This window comes from Archocentrus centrarchus, chromosome 23, assembly GCF_007364275.1.
Source record: "Archocentrus centrarchus isolate MPI-CPG fArcCen1 chromosome 23, fArcCen1, whole genome shotgun sequence".
NCBI classification, from domain to species: domain Eukaryota; kingdom Metazoa; phylum Chordata; class Actinopteri; order Cichliformes; family Cichlidae; genus Archocentrus; species Archocentrus centrarchus.
The window spans coordinates 18,445,774-18,469,545 of record NC_044368.1 but is presented as its reverse complement, the minus strand read 5'-3'; the positions used below and the strand labels follow the sequence as shown (position 1 = coordinate 18,469,545).

At 41.9% G+C, this 23,772-nt stretch overlaps 1 protein-coding gene across 2 annotated transcripts in view; it reads right to left on the bottom strand.

Moving 5' to 3' along the window:
* Nucleotides 1–23,772, bottom strand: part of rerg (RAS-like, estrogen-regulated, growth inhibitor) — a 43,469-nt gene extending 19,697 nt beyond the window's left edge. Inside the window, exons 1-2 of one of the 2 annotated variants that reach the window (XM_030720263.1) lie at nt 23,646–23,772; nt 15,565–15,712 (exon numbers count right to left, since the gene is read on the bottom strand). In XM_030720263.1, the coding sequence (XP_030576123.1) occupies nt 15,565–15,625 (61 nt within the window). In that variant the 5' untranslated portion in view covers nt 15,626–15,712; nt 23,646–23,772. Of the gene's footprint in view, nt 1–15,564; nt 15,713–23,531 lie in introns of both variants that reach the window. The other variant, XM_030720262.1, reaches the window with a different exon arrangement.

The window sequence follows — 23,772 nt, the reverse complement described above, 5'->3', positions numbered from 1 at the left end:
GTGAACCAAGCATTACTTTCAAGACAGTCGAGCATGCCATGACTGAAATATGTCAGCTGACTGAATGTCATGACTGAAATATGACTTCACTACTTATCCTTTGCCACTGGTTTGGTCCTGGATGCTGTCAATGTTTAGTGGTAATGCTGCTGCACTTTTAAGATGCTAATAATCCTGGGAGAGTTTACCAGCATCAGTATTCAGCTCTCATTCTTAAGTAAGCTTAGCAATACCCAATCATAGAAATGGAAATTAAAATTTTACTTGGATAAATGGACAAAAATGTTACCATTAAAATATCTTATACAAAGGACAAATACTCGTTATGGTGTAATGCACATTATGTAATTAGATTAGGATTACTGATGCATCACTTAACCAACTTCAGTGTTAAATGTTCACTTAACACTGAAGTTGGTAAAGGTGGAGTTTATTTAAATTACTGGGCTATTTAATCGACTACAATACATTAGACTTTATTGTAAATATTGTAAACTTATAATTTTCATCTATAAAGTAACTAATAACCTAAATTTTAATATAATAAAACGAATTGTGATGTAGATGTATATAGCTGTATAAACTTGCTAAGTGGTTTATCCACATTAAAGCCTTTTTTCTTGTAATGTTACAAAAGACAACAATCCATTTCAGAGTAAATCCATTTTTCTTTCTTGTCATACTTGATATTTATATATAAAAGTATAATAATGGGACTGTTAAGCTCTACAGTACACAGCAGCACATCATTAGCATCAGTCTTGTAGTCTTCAGTGAGTGAAACTAGAGCCTGATGGATACTGGATTTAATCCAATATGACTGCTGGTGGAACAAATGGATACTGATACATTTGATGATGTATTAGCTCATCTTGCCCATAAAACAACAAGTGTGACTTTGACCTTAAGCACAATTTGGGTGAAGACCCATTTGGTAATATTTGTGTGTAAATTTGATCAAGTTCCAACCAATACCATAAGAGGGGAAATGATTATCACGAGTCATGGAGATGGATGGATGGATGGATGGATGGATGGGTGGATGGATGGATGGATGGATGCCTCACCATAGCATGAGCTCATTGGCGCACCAGCTAGATGAGATAAAAAAGGATTATTATGGAGCAATTATTTATTAACGTCCAAGCAATGTATTACACAAACTAGTGAGCAAAGGCTTTACTCTGTACCGCGGTTAAAAATAGTGTATGAACCGTGCAGTGTTCAACATATCAGATTTATCTGTGACAAGCCAATATCAGCTCAATAATATTATCTGATTCATACATGGTTTGACCTTAAATGTCTTTTCTAACTGTCTGAAATCAAACTATTGTTTAAAAAAATATCACTTGGGAGTGTTAAATGTGCCACACTGTGATTATAAGTTGCATATGAGCTATAACCGTATGTAAACAGGAAAGCAGTTTAGCAAATGCTCCAAAGAGCCTCAGCTTTTTTTCTATTCCCAGAATACAAAATACAGAAATACTTGAAGAAATCTCCTCATCTCTCTTCCTCCTATGATCAGATTACAGCCGGCCAATTATCACCACATGACTCATCTCTTTCTTTTTCATGCCTACTCATTACTGACTAAGGTTTGCAGATCGCTGGTTATCATACAGCATTTAATTTCATGAGATTTGGGGCATAGTGAGCGCAAATGGCCTTGTGAGAATAATAGACGAGCATGCCGCTTTCTGCCATGTTTATTTTGCCATTAACCAAGGTATGATTAATAATTGAGCCTCTTTTTTGTAAACAACATTAAAAAAATGTGTTTTACATGAATAGCACTTGAATGAAGCCCACTTAATCCTTCACTTACCAGTTTTTATATGACATCCCCCTATCAGAAATACTCCAAATTAATTAGCGCCTCAGCCGTAGCACCATGTCGGCATACTACAAAAGCAAAGAGCGTTGCAAAACTTAAAAGAATCATGAATCATCTAGTGTCACCCAGGAGCACCGGCCTTGAAAATGAACACATTTCTCTTTATATCAATGGAAACAGCCTCCAACCTGATGCTGGCAGACAGCCCATTTAAATGCTCTTGTGCAGTAAACACATTCCCTGCGTCACAAGTAGATATTTTGGCAGCTAAATTGGTTTCGCTGCCTGAAGCCAGGTTCTCGTAATAAATCAAACAGCAATTAAACCATCAGGTGTCGCAGTGTTTTACTTTCCTGAGCCGTTAAATTGTTCCCTCCGTAAAGCTCTAATGCAGAGGGATTTGCTACACTTGTGAGCAATCTAATTAGTTACAAAAGTAATATTACAACAGGGAAAGATAAGGCTGCAGATTATCTTCCACATCCACAAATATAATTTGAAGTCATGCACGATACTGAGAAAGCTTGACTTTGATTTATCACTCAATGCTGCAGTACCTTTCAGCTCAACAACTAGCTTTGTATCATTGCCTGTTTTGACCTTTAATGGATGTCTGCTCTTACTACACATTAGTTTGTGGACTACTGCTTTAAAACATCAAGTTTGGCATTTGCCACGTCCAGTTTTTCAAACTGGACGTGGCAAATGAGGGGTGAAAATTTGTGGGAGTATCTTTTTATATAAAAAAAATCAATTTAAACACATTAGAAATATTAGCTGCTGAAGAATCACATATTTCTAGGGAGATAAGAGAGACTTTAGGGCATTTAAAAGAGGGAGTGAGCGATACAACATGCAGCAGATCATCTCAAACTGGTTTCTTGAACGTCACAGTGAGTTAACTGCACTCATATGGCCTCCACAGTCACCGGATCTCAATCCAGTAGAGCACATTTTGGATCTGGTGGAACAGCAGATTCACTCATGGATCTGCAGCTGAGAAACCTGCAGCAACTCTGTGACGTGATCATGCCAGTATGGACCAACATCTGTGAGGAATGTTTCCTGAACCTTGTTGAATCTGTGTCCACAAGAACTAAAGCAGTTCAGAAGACAAAAGCGGATCCAACCCAGTACTGGCAAGTTGTAGCTAATGAAGTGTCCAGTGAGTGTACTTAATGACCGGTCCTCTCAGAAAAGAATTAATGAATGAAAGGATTAGATGCCTTGCTGCTGTAAATTGACCACAGTTCATTTATTCACTAATAACTTCACTATGGTCTGCTGACATTTTTCTCATTTAATCAAACTGTTTTCATCTCCAGAGTGCTACATTTCCTCACAGTGAAAAAAAACAACCTCCGTAACTTAATTACAGCTACAAAGCTTCAGCTCTCCAAAGAGGTCTAATCACCTCTTATAACTCCCTATGTATCTTGAGAGGAGTAGTGTGGTGGATCATGACAATATGGTACAAACCTTCATGCACAAAGAGGAACTCAAGTCATGACAGCAATGGTGGTCTTGTAGTATTATAGCTAGGGGACTGATGTTAATTGATTTTAGTAGTTTGAACCATATTTTCTGTCCATCCCCTGCCAAGAATCATTGTGCTTCACATCCTTTGGCTGGATGCACTTTGCCTTCACAGGCAAAGACAGATGTGGCTTTGTTTGAGCAGTGCATATTAAGTTCATTTTGAATGACAGGAAAGGTCAGATAAACTTCCCTCCACTAATCTTTGAATGAGCTCCATGAACACACAATGACAGAGGCTGATGCAGTCATTTTCCTCAGGGCCCCACGGCTCTGTAAAACAGGACACCAGAGAGGCTTTGATTTCACATCGCTGTAGATGGAAAAGGACAGAAGCTTGCACTTGTGGGGTTAGAACAGGAAGGACGTGATAATCCCAAAACCGCATTCATCCCTTTAATTTAGTCTCTAACAATAGCAGCACAGCACTATTCATCATGAACCATTTGCAAGGCAGATGAGACGCTGTGGTGACCACACCTTATAGAGCGCACTTCACTGTGGTTACTGGCCAAAAGGTTAAACACTGTGTACGAGTTGCAGCTGAGAGCAAGTGACCTAAATACTTTGGTATTAAAGCTTTTAATTGACCTTACTGCAGATACTCAGAGCACTGTGGAGCTTAAACAGAAACTAAGATGCGGACATGTCACTCATGTATATTCATGGTTGCATAAGGCAGTCGAGGGGATGGGGGTTTGGGCCTTGCCTTTCTGTGAAAAATTAAGACTTAAGTTAGGACTAATATATCCATCAGTCCACAGTGACGTATATTTGGGGTTATGGCTCTGTTATGAGACATTCCTGTGCAGCTATGTGCATTTATAGAAAGCCTAAGACAGGAAGAGCACCCCTTATTAAGACTAATTAGGTCATTTAAAGGAGGAACTGGGGGAAAGGTGGGTTGTAAAGTGGCTTGCTAATAACACTGTAAACATAATTGATGAGTCTAATATGTGATCCAACATGCAAAAACCCTGCTAATATTTTAATTTTTTACTACTTTACTGTATGTTTCCTAAAAATTTAAACCTTCTAGAGTATTGTGTAATACGTTTCAGCTACTTTGGTGTTAATGAATTTAATAACAGCTGCACTAGAGGGGCAACAATGAGACAACCCCCAAAACAGGAATGGTTTTACAGGTGGAGGCCACTCACATTTTTTGGTCATTGTCTTTTCTGACTGTTCACTAGTTTTGCATTTGGCTGGGGTCAGTGTCACTACTGGTAGCATGAGGCAATACTTGGACCCTACAGAGGTTGCACAGGTAGTCTAATTCCTCCAGGATGGCACATCAATACCTGCCATTGCCAGAAGGTTTACCGTGTCTCCCAGCACAGTCTGGGTGGGTCAGTGATGGTCTGGGGAGGCACAGACCTCTACAGGCTAGTCAACGGCACCCTGAATGCCATCAGGTATCAGAATGAAATCCTTGGACCCATTGTCAAATGCTTCACTGGTGCAGTGGGTCCTGGGTTCCTCATGTGGACAGAGTATGCGGGCAGTTCCTGGAGGATGAAGGAATTGATAGCATTGACTGGACCCCACACTCACCTGTTCTAAATCCAATAGAACACCTCTGGACATTAGTCAAGCCGACACCAACAGGTTGCACCTCAGACTTTCCAGGAGCTCAGTGATGCCCTGGTCCAGATCTGGGAGGAGATCCCCCAGGACATCATCTGTCTTCTCATTAGGAGCATGCCCCGATGTTGTCAGGCATTCATACAAGCATGTGAGTACCATTTTGTGTTTCTGCAGTGAAATTTCAGCAAAATGGACTAACCTGATGTGTCATTTTTTTTCACTTTGATTTGGGGTGTCTTTGAATTCAGCCTCTGTAGGGTTGAGTATTTTCATTTCCATGAATAGATATCCAGCATGATTTTTTCTCCATTGAAATCTGATGTGTTTTCAAAGTGTTCCCTTAAAATATTTTGAGTATTACAGATAAATGCTCACTTTTAGCAGGTTTGGAAATGATGAAAAAAATGATGAAACTTCTGACTGCTGTGGCAAGACTGCTAGGTTTACGAGAAACTATCGATCAATCACAATCCAGACAAGATCATTGGCTCAGGCTAAAGATGGAAAAGTCACCAGCACTAAGGGGGCAAATTTGCTGATGTGTGCTGCTGCGCGGTTTTATCTGAGAGGTTAAGGACTGAGGGCAAAACAGTGTGCTGTTTACTTTCAGTTTATGCATCAGAAACCATTCAATAAACTATAATTTTAGTTGGATGGAATGGAAATGGAAATATGGAAAAGTCTTTGCTTGGCTGTTTTGGTGCAGAGTCGGAATTCTTGGTCTGCATCTTTGGCACAGACACTCATTTCTATTGAGCTACAAGCCAAAGGCGTGCATCCTATCAAGCAATTATATACTGTATGTTGGTGTTTAAACATCATATAAATATAATGGGCACATTTGTGCTTTTGGTTTATGCTAATGATGGCTATAAGCTGAAACACTCCATACACTGTTTAAGCCAATCAGCTACATGCCCTACAAATCTTTAACTAGACAATAAACACTGATTTCCACTGCCTGCCATCTCTGATTATCCATGGAGCAATATTTGGCAGTGGAGGCTGACCTCTATTCCCTGTATCCAGAATCCACCTTAAGAGATTTTGTGCCGCTATAATAGCATTGCATTACTCCATATTTGCTCTTATCAGCTGTCATGATTAGCACAGCCACAGTGGAGCCTTGAAAGGACAGTATTGATTCTCATTAGGGTTTCTTTGGCTCTGAGAATCTGTCATTTCACATAAGATTAAAAGGTTTCTGTAATTAAGAAAACTGCTATACTGATACCGTCTTCTAATGTTTTCCAAAAGACATGCATACATACATGCATGCAGAGTAACACTTTGCAGTATTTGGAGCCGGGTGACAGAAAAGCAGAAAGACTGATCTGCCAAAAAATGTGGGAGGGCACAGCATGGAATAAATCAAACAGAACTGAAAGTGGCCCTGAATATTAAACATTAAGCTGAACCTCGGCTGATAACACGCCCTCAGAAGCGAAAACGGAAATACTTCATGGACTGATCATGAAATTTTCAACACGTTGCTAATCTCCAGAGAGAGAGGTTGTAAAAAGCGAGGAAGAAAATAACCAGCGATGAGTCACACAGCGGCCGAGGACAGCGGCGGATGTCCGAGTACATGAGTGGAGAATGGATGTGAATGTGTGGAGGCTGAGGGGAGTCAGAGGTGCTCTAAAAATAGTTCAGCAAAAGAAATAAGCACGGCCACTCGACAAACCCACCTTCCTGTGACACAGTCATTTCCCTTTATGGGTCCACTTTATCTTTGTATATGGCAAGGGAAGACTGATTAATTTTCTGGTATTTATAGTGAGTGAAGGGACAGAACATCCTTCACTCCAGAAATTTATCTTTTGTATTAATATTAGTAAAACCTGTGTGGGTGTGTGCCAGGTGAATAGAAATACTGGGGGAAGGATTCTGAGGCCGCCAGATGGCCTAAAGAAAGCACAAACAGAAAAGGTGAATAGCGCACATTCTGTTCCTTTCTGAGGACAAAAAGACGCTCTGGGCAGCAGACGTGGTGCATTCAGAAGAAGAGGAAGTGGAGGAAGATAGAGAAAGACCAGCCGAGTGTGGGCATGCTAAGGGAATTCACTTTTATTGACATTTTAATGAAGTCTCAGAGCTGGTAGAGGCTGAAGCATCAGAGGGACTGATTATCTCTCTCTGCTGTCTGAACTGTCCTGCTGCATAGTCAAACTGTGACGGTGAAATTTAAACACGCGGGTTAGACTTTTTTTGACAGGTCGTGCTGTCATGCACTGTAACGACTTCGCTTCACACATATTGTGAGGTAAATCTTAGACTATGTTGGGCGATATGTTAAAATTTTCCAAACGAGCAATCGCCAATATCAGTGAGTTGTCAAGGAGGCAAACCACCACATTAGCAAAACATGCAATGAAAAGAACCTCTGATGGACTTGCAGAGCAGAACTGCATCTAAAATAAAATCAAAGATGTTCGCTGATTTGAGATTTGCACGAGCTGGTTGACAGATGTGCAGAGGCGTCCACAGCAGGGGCATATCTGGGGGAGGGGAGCTATTTGGGTTGCCCAAGTCTGAATGTCAACATGTTGAGATGTCCACACACGGTGTAATGGATGTAATGTTCACCACTTTAAACGAAATAAATTACTGAGCTGACATTGGCAGATTTGCTCAAAAGACAAGGCTGGTCTGCCTTGGCTAATAGGAATTCCAATGGGAAGTTGGGTTTTTTTTGCCTTTTTTTTGCAGGCTTTGCATTTGTACTGAGTCAGAATATCCTGTACTGAAAGGAAACTCAAAGGATTACACAGACCCAGCAAACAAGCCCCCGTGAGGGCCAATGTGGGGGCACTAGGGAGACCTGCAAAGCACACAGTGGGTAGCCAGATGAGCCCCAGTGCGGCAGCTTATAGAGTGGGCTACCCACAGTGAGCGGGGAGGGGCCCACACTGGGGCGCCAACAGTAGTTTTGGCCTTTGGTGTCCCTAAATGATTTTTCTATGGCCAAACCCACTATGGGTTGCCCACAGAAAACTGGGTAAAACTACTGTGGGGCCTGCATGGGCTAACCTACAGGGGGGCCAGTGAGGGTTTTCTATGGGTAAACCCACTGTGGGTCATTAATTGAATTCCCTCTTGGGGAATCAAAGGGGAAAAACTCTGAAGGGCACCATATGGGCTAGCTTACACAGGCTTCACGTGGGTTTTCTGTCGGCAAGGCCATTGTGGGGTGCCCACACAATTCCCTTTTGGGGCCCAAAAGGGCAAAATTACTATAGGCCCCACATCTGCTAGTCTACATTGGTCCTGCATAGGTTTTATATGGGCTTGCCATAGAAACCCCAAAGATCTGCTGTGGGATCTGTGTGGGCACACCTACTTAGGGCCCGTATGGGTGTGGGTTTGCCCTGCCCCCACACCCACCCACTGTGGGCCCAGATAGGCATGTTTTCTGGGGAGTAGTTGTTCTGTACCTACCAGCATTAACACTCTTATTTAGAAAATGAAGCATAAAGAGAGCATCCAGGACAGTCAAGATTCCTTTGGCTTGACTAGATGATGTTCAAGGGATGCCTGTGGAATCTTGAGATCTCGTCTCCCTCATCTGGCCACTTTGTTTGCAAACAATATCAACAACACAAGATGATCGTATCCATTTCGGGAATATTCGGGCTTCACTTTTTTTGCAAAGCGGAAGGAATTGCTGATGTGTCATCTACTGGGGAGTGGTGGCCTAGGGGAGAAGAAGAGGGTTCATCGTTGAGAGGACCCTGGTTCAAATCCTTGGGCTGGCATCACTGTGGGTCCCTGAGCAAGCCCACCCCCCCAGGTTGCTCCCCGGGCGCCCCTTGGCTGCTCCATGCTGTGCTGTGTGTACTACATACTCCGTGTGTAATGGGTTAAATGCAGAGAATGAATCTCACTGCATGTATGTGACAAATAAAGCTCTTTCTTTCTTTCTACTTATATGCAATTTGAACCAAACCAGTTGGCTAAGTGACTGAACAACACAACCATCCTTAGAGCCATGTGGTTAGCATGCTTTAAAAGAACTTTCACATTTGCAGCTTATGCTAAACATGAGCTCTGCAACAGTAAACTGAGTAAGAAGTCACTTTTCAGTTGCTGCTGTGACTGCATTCATCAGCTACTGTAAGCAGAGTTATCAGGGCATGCAGGATCAGAAGTTTCCTTTGACACACTAAACACTCACTTAACTACTTCAGATAGGTGTGTTCAGATAAATGTGGAGCCTTATTGCAACTCTCTCAACTGCCTGGATAAAAAAAATGAAATATTTCCTGCCCATTTAAAGGGTAATTAAAGTGTTCACCTTCAACCTGTAATCAGACAAATGAGTTTCTAGCCTTAAGAAAGAAAAGAATCAAGGGGAGATCGCGCTGATAATCTGATACATGTGGGCTACGTAACAGCATCCAAGTCAAATCACTCATGCAATTGTGTCTATCTGGATGCAATCTTTTCCTCTCTTGAGCAAGTCTCTGTCACTGATCAACTGATCCTGATCAAAGGGAAGGACCCTAAGTGTTGTTATTTCTTTCCGTTGGCTTCTCTCTGGAAAATTCTAAGGCTAATGCATGGAAAAGAGCTTAATGCTAATGTTCACCTCAATCAGGGCAATCACTGAGGAACAATGTGTCTGTTGGCAATCACTTGCTTTTTTTTAGCATTAGCTTTCATTTGGACTTTTTATTTCTTGCCATCTGGTAGGAGCCTAATATTTACACTTTAGCACCCTTTTGGCCTCTAGAAGTTCATACATTTTGGTCCTTACATAAACGGTGTACTAAGGCACCATACTTTTTCATTTTTTCTTTAATCAGACTCAGGGAATACTTGTGTGGAAAATACATATTAATTAATATTATATACTGTGAGAAATTTTATTCATTTATTATTTAAAAATATTTTTACTGCAGTTTTCTGCTGTCAGGTTGATCACGTTGTTCAAGCACCTGACCTTGGTTGCATGTTTGTGTGGCCCTACTAGCCTTTTCGCCCAAACACTGACAAGAGGACTAGTCTTGCTGAACAAATATGCCCAATTTAAATGAATAAAGCCTTGAAGTTTGATGAAGTCTTATGCAACACATTCAAGTACATAAAAGTCACTTAACGTTTTGCACGGCACCCACACTCTGAAAGCCATTTGGGAACTTTTTCAGATCTCTTATCTAAAAGGGTAAAATATACTTCCGACCCACTGATTAGAGCACTTGTGCCGGAGCATAATGTGTTCAATGAGTCACCTTATGGCTGCTCACTGGGGCCGGCGTGGAGACTGCAATCAGGGGAGTCGAACATCCAGTCAGCTTCACAGCTTTGGGCTCTCTCAGTTGTCAAAGGCTGAAGATGTGCCTGGAAGCCCAAGCAGGAGGACGGGTATCCTGGTAATAGCTCGACTGCAATGCAAGGAGCTACACGCAGCAATGTTGATGGATGTCAAATAACCTGAGAGTTATTTAATCACTCTCCGGGTATTTCATTTCACCCAGCAGGCATCATAAGCAGTTGATTTTGGGAGCAGCATGGTTACTGCGCTCGTGTTTTGAGTTTGAAAGCTTGGCTGTGCCATCTTTCAGCAGGAGGCCCATTTCAAAATGAGCTCGCAATGTAATGTCAAACTCATTTTCTTCATTAGAGAGTACAGTACTGCATATTTTTTTTTGTTTTTTTAAGGGGCAATGTTATAATGTCTAAAATATTACATGCCCCACACTACTCTGAATATTCCCATATTTTTCTGTTTTGTCCATCTAATGTGCAATAAGAAAACCAATACCAAAAATCTTATGGTATGGTGCCTGTAATAGAGTCCAACACAGTAGTGTTTTGTTTTTGTGGCCTCGACTCTCCTGTCTGCCCTCTGAATGACTGTGTACATCACACTCCAGACCGTACATCAGGCTGATCCATGGTCCCCTTCTTGGCTCTGAATGTGGTAAGCAAGTAGTATTTCAGAAGCAAATGCATATTGGATCCCTCCTTTGTTATTGTTCAGCTTTCTGGCTGCCAGACAAGCCAAAGAGAGGAGGGGAGGCGGCATGTTTGAGGAGTGATGAGACAAGATTTTTTACGAGCTGGCGCTTCAGACGCCATGAAGCTAACTTTCCAAAAGAACCTCCAGAGAACTTCCAAAGCACACTGCCCTCTGTGTTAATGTAGATACTATATAAACAGAACTGTGAAAGACAGCTTGTGACTAACACTTCCTTAAAGTTAGAGGAGGGTTTTTTTGTTAGTAATTACTGGCATTACATTCAAATGAACTCAGTGCATATGATCAGCTTGTGAAGATCAGCAGCAGACAAAGAGCAGCATTATAAATGAGCATATGTTTTAATTACTGAATTTGTTATAACTTGATTTGTGGAGTGCAAAATTTCAGCTCCACTGGGCCAAAATCTAGGGGAGAAGACACGGCAGCCCTCCTTTTGCAGCTTCCTCCTGTTTTGCTTAAGCACCTCCCACCAGATGAGAAGGAAATTAAGTAAATGGCGACTTTTGGCTGCCTTCAAGAGCACTGAGAGTGAATTAAAGATTTTAAGTTGCAGGCAATAAAACTAAAGGAGAGCTGAAGGCAGTTCCAAGGTTGGGTATTAACTGTCTCTAATGTGTCAGTGCAAGAGATTCCTTTCACATTACACATGATTGTTGCAATATAAATTCTGATTAATGCTATAAATGTTGGATAGTCTCATTTATTCACAGGCAGCTTTAATGGCAGTATCACTAGGGCTTAATAAATGTTAATATGAATGCACACCGTCTCAGGCGAAGGTCCTCGCTACAATACTATAAAATTTATTATAACTGTCACGATCTGTCAGTACAAACAACAAAGAGCCTGTAAGTCATTTCTCCTGTGGGTCCTCTTTATATACAATGAAACTCTTGAAAGATGGTGAAGCAGCAGAGGGAGAAAGTGCCTCTAAACTCAGATCCTGATTGATGTTCTCTGCAGAGTTACACACAATAATCTGCTGCCGAGTTTCCCCATACACCACGTACTAAAAGTCAGATATAGCTCATTGGACAGAATACTGATGTACTAAACACTGACAAAACTACTGCAAAGCCCTGCTCCACAATATTACACAGGATCTGCTAATTGTGTGTGCGCTTTTGTATTTATGTGTGTGTGCCTGTGTGTGTGTAGCAGGGACTAAGTTAAAGGCACAGCAATTGGATGAATGTATCTTATTTCCTCAGTCCAATCTACCTCCGCTGAGTCAATAAACCAAAATGCTGCGAACTGCCCGGACAGCCAGACTTAATACACTCGGCTCTTTACCAGAGCGAGATCTCGCTGCAGGAGTCCAAGTTAGACCCTCACAGAGAGCCTGGAACCACCCATCAAACAATTTTGAGGCACCCAAGAGGTCTGCTGCTGATCATTAGGAGGAATCACTGTTAAAGTAAAAAATACTGCCAAGGAACGCCTGGCATCACACACGCACTGCCGTCCAAAGTAAAGGTGGAAACGCTGGTGCACGGAGAACGCGAGCTTTGCCCAAATTAAACGAAGTATCAGAAACATGAAGCTGTTAACGTGTGTGGAATTAGATGGAACATTTAACACTGTAGGTCTGATTTATGTGAACTGTTCACAGATACCGATTTTTCATAGTGTTTCTTTAATGAACCTGTTAAACACGTGAAAATGACAAATGCAGTACAAAGCAGGAATTTAGTGTTTTGGTTGTGCATACTGCAGCTGGGTAGGTAGGTTAGCAGTTGAACTGAGGTTGCACAACACCGTGTCTAAAACCTTTAGCTAAATTGCAGTGATTAGAGTTTTATAAAGTACACGGTACAGCTCCAAAAACAGCACATGAAATCTGCTGAACGTCGTTATTTTGCTTTTCCTCCCTGTTACATTGTGCATGCAGTGGGAGTGTAATTTATTGCCCGGATACAGATGTTTTTCCACTGAGGAGCAAATTGATTTATTAGCATCTGCTGGTTTCCACTGAAGACCTATGTTTAGATGAGAGCTGTTCATTGTTGAAGGGATCACCGGGGCTACACGAAGCGTCAGATGTGGCAACAATGCCTTCTGTCCTGCTGTGTCTGTTTTTGTACAAAAGAGCGGGGCTGGTGACAGAAGGGGACCAGGCAAAAACAGAGCTGCACCTGTCCACGTGAAGAACAAATGTCCATTTGCAAGAGGAAGGATCTGATGTTGAATCAGGAGAATCAATATCCCTGTTGCACTTTTCTGTCCTTGTACTCTACTGCCTTTAGACAGCACCTCAGGAGACAAAGGCACAACCAAAACTCTGAGGAAGTTCCCATTTTAAGCACAAATCACTCTGTAAAGGCTTGAACAATCAGTTTGTGTGTGAGAGAGAGATTGTTATATAGCTCAGTCATTGAAATATTACTATGTATGGATTCCTTGTGAAATTTTGCAAAGAGATTCAGTCTGAAAGGATAAAACCCACTGACTTTAGTGAACTTGTCATGGCCTTGTCCTTCTTTGTTTCATTTTTATCTGTCTAGTTTCTGCAACAGGTTCCACCTGGGGGTGGAGTTTTGGCTCTGGGCCTTCCTCACACCGGTTCATCCCCTCATTCTGGTAGCAGTATTTAAAGGCTGGAGGGGCAGCAGGTCATCCCATTGAGGAGACCCCTGCCTGCCCACTCTCCATCCCACTACTCACCATCCAGGCCATCTTACTTGGTCTCCACCCCCTCTGTGCCTGGACACACCGCTAATCTAGTAAGACTCACCATCTCACCTTTTCCACTCCAACTTTCCCCCATGATTTAGCTTCCATTGCATGCCAACTGGAACAACCTGGGATTGAACCACCAACCTTCCACCTAATAGACCTACTCTACCTCCTGAGCTACAGCAATGTTGCACATGGACATGACGCACAAAGTCACATATAGGAGTGCTCATTTTGGAAACGCTCATGTAGGTTGTTTTAGAATAGCATAGAATAGAATAGAATAGAATAGAATGCCTTTATTGTCATTATATAGGATGGAAAATGAGATTGGAAACTGATATCAGTCAGATTGCAGCCTCTGGTGGGAGCAAAATGACACGCGTCTCTGCCATTCTTCCAAGCCGGCATACATGAACTTTTTCACTCTTTAAACCTGGAAACATGTTCTGTATGTGGACACAACTCAATGACTCCAGGCTGATAAAAAAAAAATGCAGCAGGGGGGAGAAAATCCTAACCAGGAACACAAATCAGTAGTTTGACTCTTGCAAGCATTTCACAAACTTCTTTAGTTCTATTTCACCTGTTGTCTAGCAGCCTTTCCACATGTAGTGTGACAGTCCCACAACTGCCTTCAAGAGCACTGCTCGACCTGCAAGGAAAAGCTTTAGGTGTACAGCTATTTACTGCTCTTCTTCCACGGACAAACATAAAGCCACACACTAACTGTGACATCATAAAATATTTTTGGACTGCTGGAAAAAATGATGGGGAAAGGATGAGGCTACAGCTTATCTCGTTATCCAACTGGAGTGGTGGCCTAGGGGAGAAGAAGAGGGCTCATCACTGAGAGGACCCTGGTTCAAATCCTCGGGCTGGCATCACTGTGGGTCCCTGAGCAAGCCCACCCCCCCAGGTTGCTCCCCGGGCGCCCTTTGGCTGCCCCCTGCTCCATGCTGTGCTGTGTGTACTACATACTCCATGTGTGTGATGGGTTAAATGCAGAGAATGAATTTCACTGCATGTAAATGTATGTGACAAATAAAGCTCTTTCTTCTTCTCTGCAGTACATATTGGAGGAAATATTCAGCTGTTGAAAAATTGCTAATCTGGTGCTATTTTTAAAGAAAATGAGCTGTGATCCGAAGGGTCTTTTTTGGAGATGAACTTGACGAAACGATGATCAGCTTCCAGCACTAACATCACACTTTTTAGTTCAAGGAGAGAAGCGGCAGATTTATGCTTCAAGTTCTCCATTTTCTCAAGAAGAACCCAGACTCGTGTCAGGTGTCATCATCCTCACTGTTGTGTTTTACAGCTGCACTTCTTTCAGCTGGAGGCTATGAACTCCTCAGTCATACTTCTCAATGCAGCACTCCAAGTGACCTCCTTCAACACTGAGGAGATCCCGGGGCTCGTTTTCGAACATCTGATTGCTACATAGAAGCAATCAGGCTCGATTTTCAGCCGACGGGAAACACACGGTATGTTTAATTGCGGGGAAAACGTACACGGTGCCAGCTGAGCACGAGCTGCTGCAGCTTATGGAGGAATGCTGAAACCAGATGATAATGACTCAACTTACTTTTCTGTGGGAATGAAGGCTTTAAAGCCAGATCAGTAACAACCACCTACTGCAATACTGACAAGGCAAACAAGTATGAGCAGAATTTATGGCAAGCATAAAAGTACTGAAGGGACAACACTGAAAAAACACTGGAAGGCGCGAGCTATGAAGACACAATATGGCAACATTAATGAGGCAGAAAGAGATGAAAACACCTGCAGTATAAAAATGTATATACCCAGCAACATGGTCAAGTCTTTTAATTTATTACTTTGAGTACTTTTAAGAACTCAAATGTGCACGCAAACAGTCAGTTATTAGAGCTTGAATGTACACAGACAAACACACACACACATTGCAGTTTACCTGACTTGCCCACCCCGGCTCTGCCGAAGACAGCCAGCTTCACCTCCGGGCTTTTGGCCATGACAGCAGCTGCGACAAGCGAAGCTCAGCGAGCCAGTCAGTGATCTCCAAGGTCAGCCCCAAGCATCCTCCATCCAGGAAGCAGCGCCTGAAGAGACGAGGTAATCTATCTTAAAGGTACGTCTACTTTTAGCTCCACAACAGATTTCACAAAACATTTCCACCAGCAGAGGTGAGTCACAGAGAAACTGGTGTTCTCAAGGAAACAAGCAGAAGTGGCAGACTGCGCTGAGAAGGACAGGAAGTAAATGTTTCAGTAAATAAAATGAAGCTGTCTCATACTTCAAGTCACCACAGCCTTGATCTTTTCCACAGAGGGCCGTGAGTGTCTAAACCTACCCGTGAAAAGTAATGTCGGCCTGTATGATCGGAGACATGCTGATTATGGACTTTTTGTCATGATGCTAATAAAAAATTTAATTTTATATGTCAGTGTTGCATTGATAGTTGCAAATGAATACACAGTATAAATGTTTTTTGTTTTTTTTTATGGGGACAGGGTTGAATAGATAACATGTGAGAGGTCTGTGATCCCAGCAGCTATGAGATGATTGTTCTATTTTTATGAAGATGGGCACAAATTCGGGACCCCAAGCAATTTTTTTTGCAAAGGAACCAGAGCACAGACAGCGTGGCTCAATCGAGGAAAATAGAACGAAGCGTTCATTGTGCGTAGGTGAGCGAAATCATCAGTAGTACAACCGAAGCAATGTTCTATCACTGCTGCACAAATCTGAATACATATTAGTTCAAACATGAATATGCAGAACTTAAAATATACTCTCAAGGGTGAATGCATTTTAAGGTTGATTCTTGGGTGATATGACACTTTAACAGACAGTGGTTCAACAATGGTTAAGACTGAGCTCTTAACTGAGGCTAGAAAGTGAGTAAGAACAAATAAATACCAATAAATACAACACACTGAAAAACATCCACTGACTGCACTTTACTAAAGGTTAGTCACCTAATCCATCAGTCACTGCAGATGAAATGCACACTGCAACCTTCCTGCTGCTCTCAGCTGTCAATATAGCTTTAATCATCTCAAGGTGATGGTCCTCACGCCTTTCACTGTCCCTCCACGGGAGAGAACAGATATGAATCACAGGCCCCCAAATCAGTAAGGTACCATACTAAGCTGGATGTAGGCCAGAGACACGTCCATTTTTTTTTTTGTTCATGAAGGTGGATGACAAATGTGAAAACAAAATGAAGACAGGAGAGCAGGGGAGCACGCAGCACTCAAATAGTCCATTCAAAAAGAAAACACAAGTACAGCCAGATTAAACAACCACACACATGTCTGTTTAATAAGAAAACAACCCACAGTGAAGCCGTCTCGCCTGGTAATTGACTCTAAACTTCTGGCCTCATCACTCTGTTTTTCCACTCTAACTTTTAACCTGAGAACAAACAGATACTGACAAGAGTCTAATTGAAATCTTATCTTGGTGACTCCAGAGGAATCCTGGGGAATGGTGCGTGTCCAATTAACAGCAATGCTGAGAGAATACAACCCCAAACTCACAGCAACCTGAAGTACGTTTATGGGGGAGTCATGCTGCATTTGGCTGAGTGGCTACAGCTAAAGATCATTTTTCATTTTCCTCAGAGGTCCATCCATCCATCCGTCCGTCCGTCCATCCATCCATCCGTCCATCCATTCTTTTCTGCTTATCCTGTTCAGGGTTGCAGGGAGGGGCTGGAGCCTATCCCAGCTGACATAGAGTGAGAGTCCTGACAAAAATCAGAACTACAGTGACTGATAAAAAAAAATCCGTTTTCAGTTTGATGCCAGCTGTTTTTTTTAAAGGTACAAACATACTAAATGTATGTTCTAGGTAAAAACACAAAAACACAAGGGCTTGGGTGCATTTTGGATTTCATGATTTTCAAAGCCAGTGTGCCCTTTTTTGTTTTTTTTAAACATTCAAACCTTCAGTAAATGAAATGTTTCCTTCAAAATGTTTATACAAGAAGAAGCATTTCTCTGCTTTTTCCAGCTAAATGTAACATACAGTAACAGGCAGTTAGCCTAGATCACACAGTGACACAGAGCACGTTAAAATAAAGAAATATTCAGATTTCATAATCGACCACAAGACACCAGATAGCAGTCAAGAGGCAGCAGTCATTTGTTATCTGAATTATGTGTAAATGCACACTCTAATATAACAGCACATATTTTTTTCCTGGAAGCAGTTTGATAATCAAAACAACCATTTATAACCTGCTTAAGTTTGTCAGCCATGTTTTTGAAAAGATTTATCAGCAGTTGCTGTTGTGTACATTAAATCTCCTGAGACAATCGGCCTGCTCTTCTCCTTTATTGGCTGCAAATTAGATACAGTTAAAAAAAAAAAAAATGAGAGAAAAGTGAGAACAGATCACACGCTCACACGCCCAGTTAAATAAAAGCTGTGTTTGGGTGTGTGTGTCAGTGCCAGACACATTAACCAACTTCAAACTGGCTGAAATTATTAAGTGGCAAGCATCCAGTTTTTTCTCCAGACACACACACACACACACACACACACACACACACACACACACACACACACACACACACACACACACACACACACACACACTTCACATGCCTATATGTGGTGTGGCAGCGTGCTGCTTGGTGTGACCCAAGTAGAGATCGATGGTCTGTCTCGCACTCGGCGGGGGCCATCGTGGCAGCTGCCGGCATCTTTAAATATTTGTTTCTGTCATTACTGATGTGGACTCCACCAACAGAGCAGCACAATCAAAACACTGAATTGAATTGCAATGTTGTAACAGCAATATAATAATAATAATACCACTTGGTTCTGTCCTCCCAGCTCAGATTGTGGTGTTTGGCAATTTCTAGGACTGAGATGAATTATCTGGTTTATCCTTGAGTACTGCTCAAGTTTGAAATGTGCGTTTGCTTCTTCTAATCAAAATTAATGAGACGGTGATGCGACAGTGACCTTTAAGTTTTTTGCATACTTAGGCTCAATGAAACTGCCACATTTAAATGGGGTTGCTGTTGACCTGGCTCTATCCCATACAAAATCCACCTCCTAGCCCTAAAACTCATTGATTAGCACAAATTATTATCATGGTGCTACTGTTATACAGAGCCAGGCTGTTTTTACAGTCTTTATGCTAAGCTTAGCTAACTCATGGGGCTGGAAAAAAAGCCTAAGTGCCAAAAAACCTGCAGTTCTTTGAAGCACTGCATAAAGCTGAGTTTATATTCAAGTCACAGACTCCGATGTTAGAATGCCTTTAAAAAAGAAGTATGTTTACAACCTGATTAAAAAAGTTTTGCTCTAATTTCTCCTTTCAACTGTACTGTACTGTACATGGGGACATTTTTATATAACCCAGTTCAGCGTTATTAAGCCTTAAAGTTACGATTAAACGTGTGGCTGATTTTAGTGACAGGAGGGTGCCGGTTCATCTTCTTTAGCCTTTGTTCCACTTTGTGAGCTGACCTTACATTTAATTTAATACGTGAATACCCTCACTTCAAGGCTTTAAAGGTGGACTCCACAAGCCAGTGGGTGACATCACTGCAGCTACATCCATCTTTTATGCCGTCTGTGTTGATAATGTGGTTGGCCCATGTATGGTTAAACTGCAGCCTCTCCCCTCTTTCAAATCTACACAATAGGCAGCAAAACACGGCACTGCAAAGGAGACAGCTAACCGAGGATAAGTGAAAGATAATGTTTTTCTGAAACTGACAGCATGCACACTTATTTAGTGTAATCACAGTCAAAAGGCACTTAGATTCCACCTGTTTCATAAGCACTGCAGAAGAAGCAGAGAGAAATCTTTTCACCTGCTGGTGTGTTTTACAAAACCACAGCAGATATGAAATCATACTGGAAGCTTCTAGTTTTACTCACAAGGCTCCACGACAGCAGATAGCTCTGCATATGTGATTGGGCAGTGGATGCCCTTCTTGGTGCATTTATATACAGTCTATAGTAATCAGGACAGTGGCATCACTATCACTGAAATAACCACATTTTCCAAAATTTTGAACCTTTACTTTTACAAACACATCCAATAATCTAATCTGAGCTATCTAATCTGTATTATTATTATTGGTGTCCAGCTCACACCAGTATCTTGAACATCTGGATAATTTGCTGCAGGGCAGATGAATATCTACTGCTACTGGAGTTAGCAGAGCACCAGAGCAGCTGCTGATTCTGTCAAACATGCTCTTATAAAATGTTTATTCACCGCAATCAAATGCTAACTATATGAATTAGTAACATAGGCAAATTTATTTTTTAGCTCCATACTGAGTATTCGCACAGACACACAAACATAAAGGGAACTATAGCAACACACACACTGTAAACAGGCTGTGTGGCTCTTTCCTGTTACAACAGATTTATTTTGCATTTGCTGTCTTCTTGCTTTGTTTCTCACTTTTACATTCGTGTTTGCTCTCCCTCTGTTTTCCATCTTGCATACGCACGCACACGCACACACACACACACACACACACACTGCTGCAGTGATCCCTTGCTCTCCCACGCAGCAGCAGGGAATCACCAGTGAGCGGAGGAAGAGGAACACGGAGTCGTGTCTCCCTGTCGACTCGGCCGGTCTTCTTCCTCTTTTGCCTTTTATGGCCTCCACCCTGCACCACCTCCATCGTGTAGTGAAGTCACAGGATAAGCTGCTTTAGACAGGCTGAAGAGGTTGCTTTGCTAACATGTGTAGAGCTTTCTGCTTGAGGACAGGGAGCAGGTTCTAGTGACTACAGCTCACTGCCATGACAAAACAAATAATATGTTGTTTCATGAATCCAAGGTCAAAACAACATACTGTAGGGAAAAAACAACAGCTATGATCCAGGACGAGTACTAAAAGCATAGCAGACAATACTCTGTTTGCTGCCTTCATGTGTCAAACATAGTGATCCTTATCAACAGAGATAAGACACGCCAGCTCAGCGCCACACTAATCCAGTGCTAACAAAGGTGTCTTTACATGTTGTATCTTGTAAATATGGAGCCTCTTCTTTCCCTCTGCTCTCTTTCAGAAGAACTAAGTTAAAAACCTGACTAGCTTACTATGAATCAGGATACTGCAGTTGTTGGATAGCAAAGTACTGCTTGTTAGAACTGATCCTCTCAGGTGAGTCTGGATATGGCAACAACAAAAAAAGAGACATCTCTGCATTTACTTCAACAAGTCTTTGGCATAACTGTTTTGCTTAATTAGTTTGCCATAAAGACTTGAAACAGAAGAAAACTGCTAGCCTGTCTTTGTCCAAAGGTGATAAAAACAACCTGTGTTGCCAACTAGAAGTGCAGTTCCTCAAGTGGCCACTTGAGTCAATCTCCACAGACTTAAGTAATTATCCTCTGTGGGTCGTTCGTCCATCTGACTACTGGAGTTAAGGACGTGCCCTCTTTGATGGACAGGCAGCTGTAGCTGCTGAAAGCCTGCCAGGCCTCGCCTCCACTGACTGGAACTCTTGACTGTTTGTGGTGTTAGTGCCTTTTGGAGCAGTTTAATTATCTGACCTGCTGATGCTCTGTGGTGCAAACCGTCCAAGAGGTTTGCGATTCGGTTTTGGTGAAATTCTAGTGGTACTTTAGTCTGTACTAATTAGCAGCGTCAGTGTAAAGCTCATGAATATATTTCTGCTGACCGAGCTGATAACTTAGCACATCACCCTCTCATCCATGTACGGTCACTTGTGGCTTTGAGAACACAGCAGCAGCCAAAACGCTAACGGCGACACACACGTCCAAACATGTCACAGCGCCTACATCCATGTTATGCATACAGTTTAAGATTACATTAGAGTTTATTAATTTAATCCACAAAGTCAACACATAGTTTGTCAGTATTTGTCATTTTCTTTTCTTCTCTTTCTTATTTTTTTGGGCTGGGTGCAATGACTTCATTCTCAGCCAGTTTTTGAGCAACACACAGGAACGCAAAGACTCCAGGAATTCACGGCACCTGACTGACTGTTTTTAAGCTTCATGCTAAGCTAAACCTAAGCTAATGGCTAATAGCTTCACATGCTCATGAGATTAAATAAGTGAACTTTTTTATTTTCCTGAACTGTTCCTTTAAACTTAGTTTCAGCCTAAATTTAAAGAAATCAGGAGTAGAAGCTACAGTTTTAGAAAAGAGGTGAAAGATAAACCTGCTGGATACAGCAAAGGTTACAGACAATCAGCACTAACTACAGCATATGATTAGAAATGACTACAGGACAGCACAGCAGCTGTGACTAGACAACAAATCCTTCATCAGACTTTACATAACTGCCTGCATACCCAGTGCAGTCAGCGTTTCTTTGAAACTCTTCTCTTTTGCTTTCAGGGAAGGCAAAAAACACAAAGACTGATGCAAAGATTGATGGGCTCGATGCCCTCTGTCCAGGATGCACCAGTGCGTGTGTTTTTACACGTGGCCCTCTGCTCTGCAGGGACTCCATCCAGACTGTCAAACTGGGCACATGTATATTTTTTTCCACTGTGTGCCCAGCTGGCTTTTGTGTCATTTTTACCCTGAGAAATGAATCTGGGTGGTGGTGCTGTGGTTGAGTGAGATTACAGACCTCAGCGCTCCAACCCATGGGAGGAGACCTGCTGCACCACAGGCTATAGAAAGACGGCAAACCGCAGGCCTGTCATCAGCATATACAGTGAAATGGTGCACAGCCTCTGGAGGGAAACTAGTGTGGAAAAGACTTCTACAGAGTCCTGACTCTAAGAAAACTTTTAAATGATATTTTTAGTTATGTAAAAGCCTTAAAAAGCAAACTAGACTTTCAGTAATGTCACAGTCCAAGCTTAATTATTGCACAAAAATTCAAAATTTGTTTCTACTGTTGAATAAAGACCATATGGGAGACTCTGGTGGAGTGGACAGGTGTGTCACTCGGCCATCATACTGAATGCGTCAATAGAAAAAAAGAACTCTGCAAGTCCTTTATGAACTTTTATTCAAGTTAAAGTAAAGAAGCTTGGCGTCCTGACAACATTAGCACTCATCATGCAGAATGGCACCATCAGAGCATCATACGATTTAATGTGCTAATGATGTTTTACTATTATGCATGCATAAGTGTTAACATTAAGTAGTGCTTGATGCACTTGGTTAAAGTGCAATCACTGTAACTACTGTTAATCTTTTTTTAGATCATCATACATTTATGTGGCAAATCATAATCTAAAAATGTAACATGGAAGTTTAGTTGAAGGAGCATAAACTGGGATTAATAAAGGATTATTACACATTTATTTACACTATTATAAGCACAATGTTTTCTTTTTTAAATATCATGGTTATAATCGGTGTGGGGGGCCTTCAGTCCCTTTTGGTGTTGATTTAAACTCAGTGCATCAGCATTAGTAGCAAACCAGTCAGCATTTTTTTTTCTGGGATCCAATCCATAAACCTTCTTCAAGATCTCTCAAGGCCCCCCACCCCCGGTCCCCAGTGTGGCTGTCACCAGTGCAGGGTGCTCTGACCCTAAATCCCATAAAGATTTGGCCTGTTATGCATCACTCAGAGCTACTGACTGCCAAGGAAGAAGGAAAAGGGAGCTCAAAAAGCAAAGTCAGATGAAATTGCATATTCTTAAAGACTGAACTAGAAATACAATCCAATTTAATGTCCTAAATAACTGACTTGGAAGACTTTTCCAACTTCTAACATGTCATTAAGACCATGGAGTAAATTATTGTGGACAATGAGCTACGTGTACGCTTAATTTAAAGTCATTAAGTACCACTTACTACAGGTCCGTAAATGGTTTTTCTCTCTGTTAGTAAAATATCAGACCTCTTGGCCTGCCCGCAAGTCTGTTCGCTTCCACGCCTCTATACTGCAGGGCTTTCTCCACCTCACTGGAAAACACCGGCAGGAAGACTCACCAGTGACCGCTGGATTCAGTGGTAATCCTTCCCGTGATGAAATCAAGTGGACAGAAATGAAAAAGAAAGGAGAAAAAGTTGGCAGTTCCGATGATCGAAAATAATGTGTCTGACCTTCTCAGGTGCAGATGCGGACGCTGCGCACCTCTGGACAGAGGTGGAGGCAAACACAGAGGGGTGCACAGACGGGTGGATGTGATGGAGAGATCCTGTCCGGGCAGAGCGAGCGGCAGCTCTGACG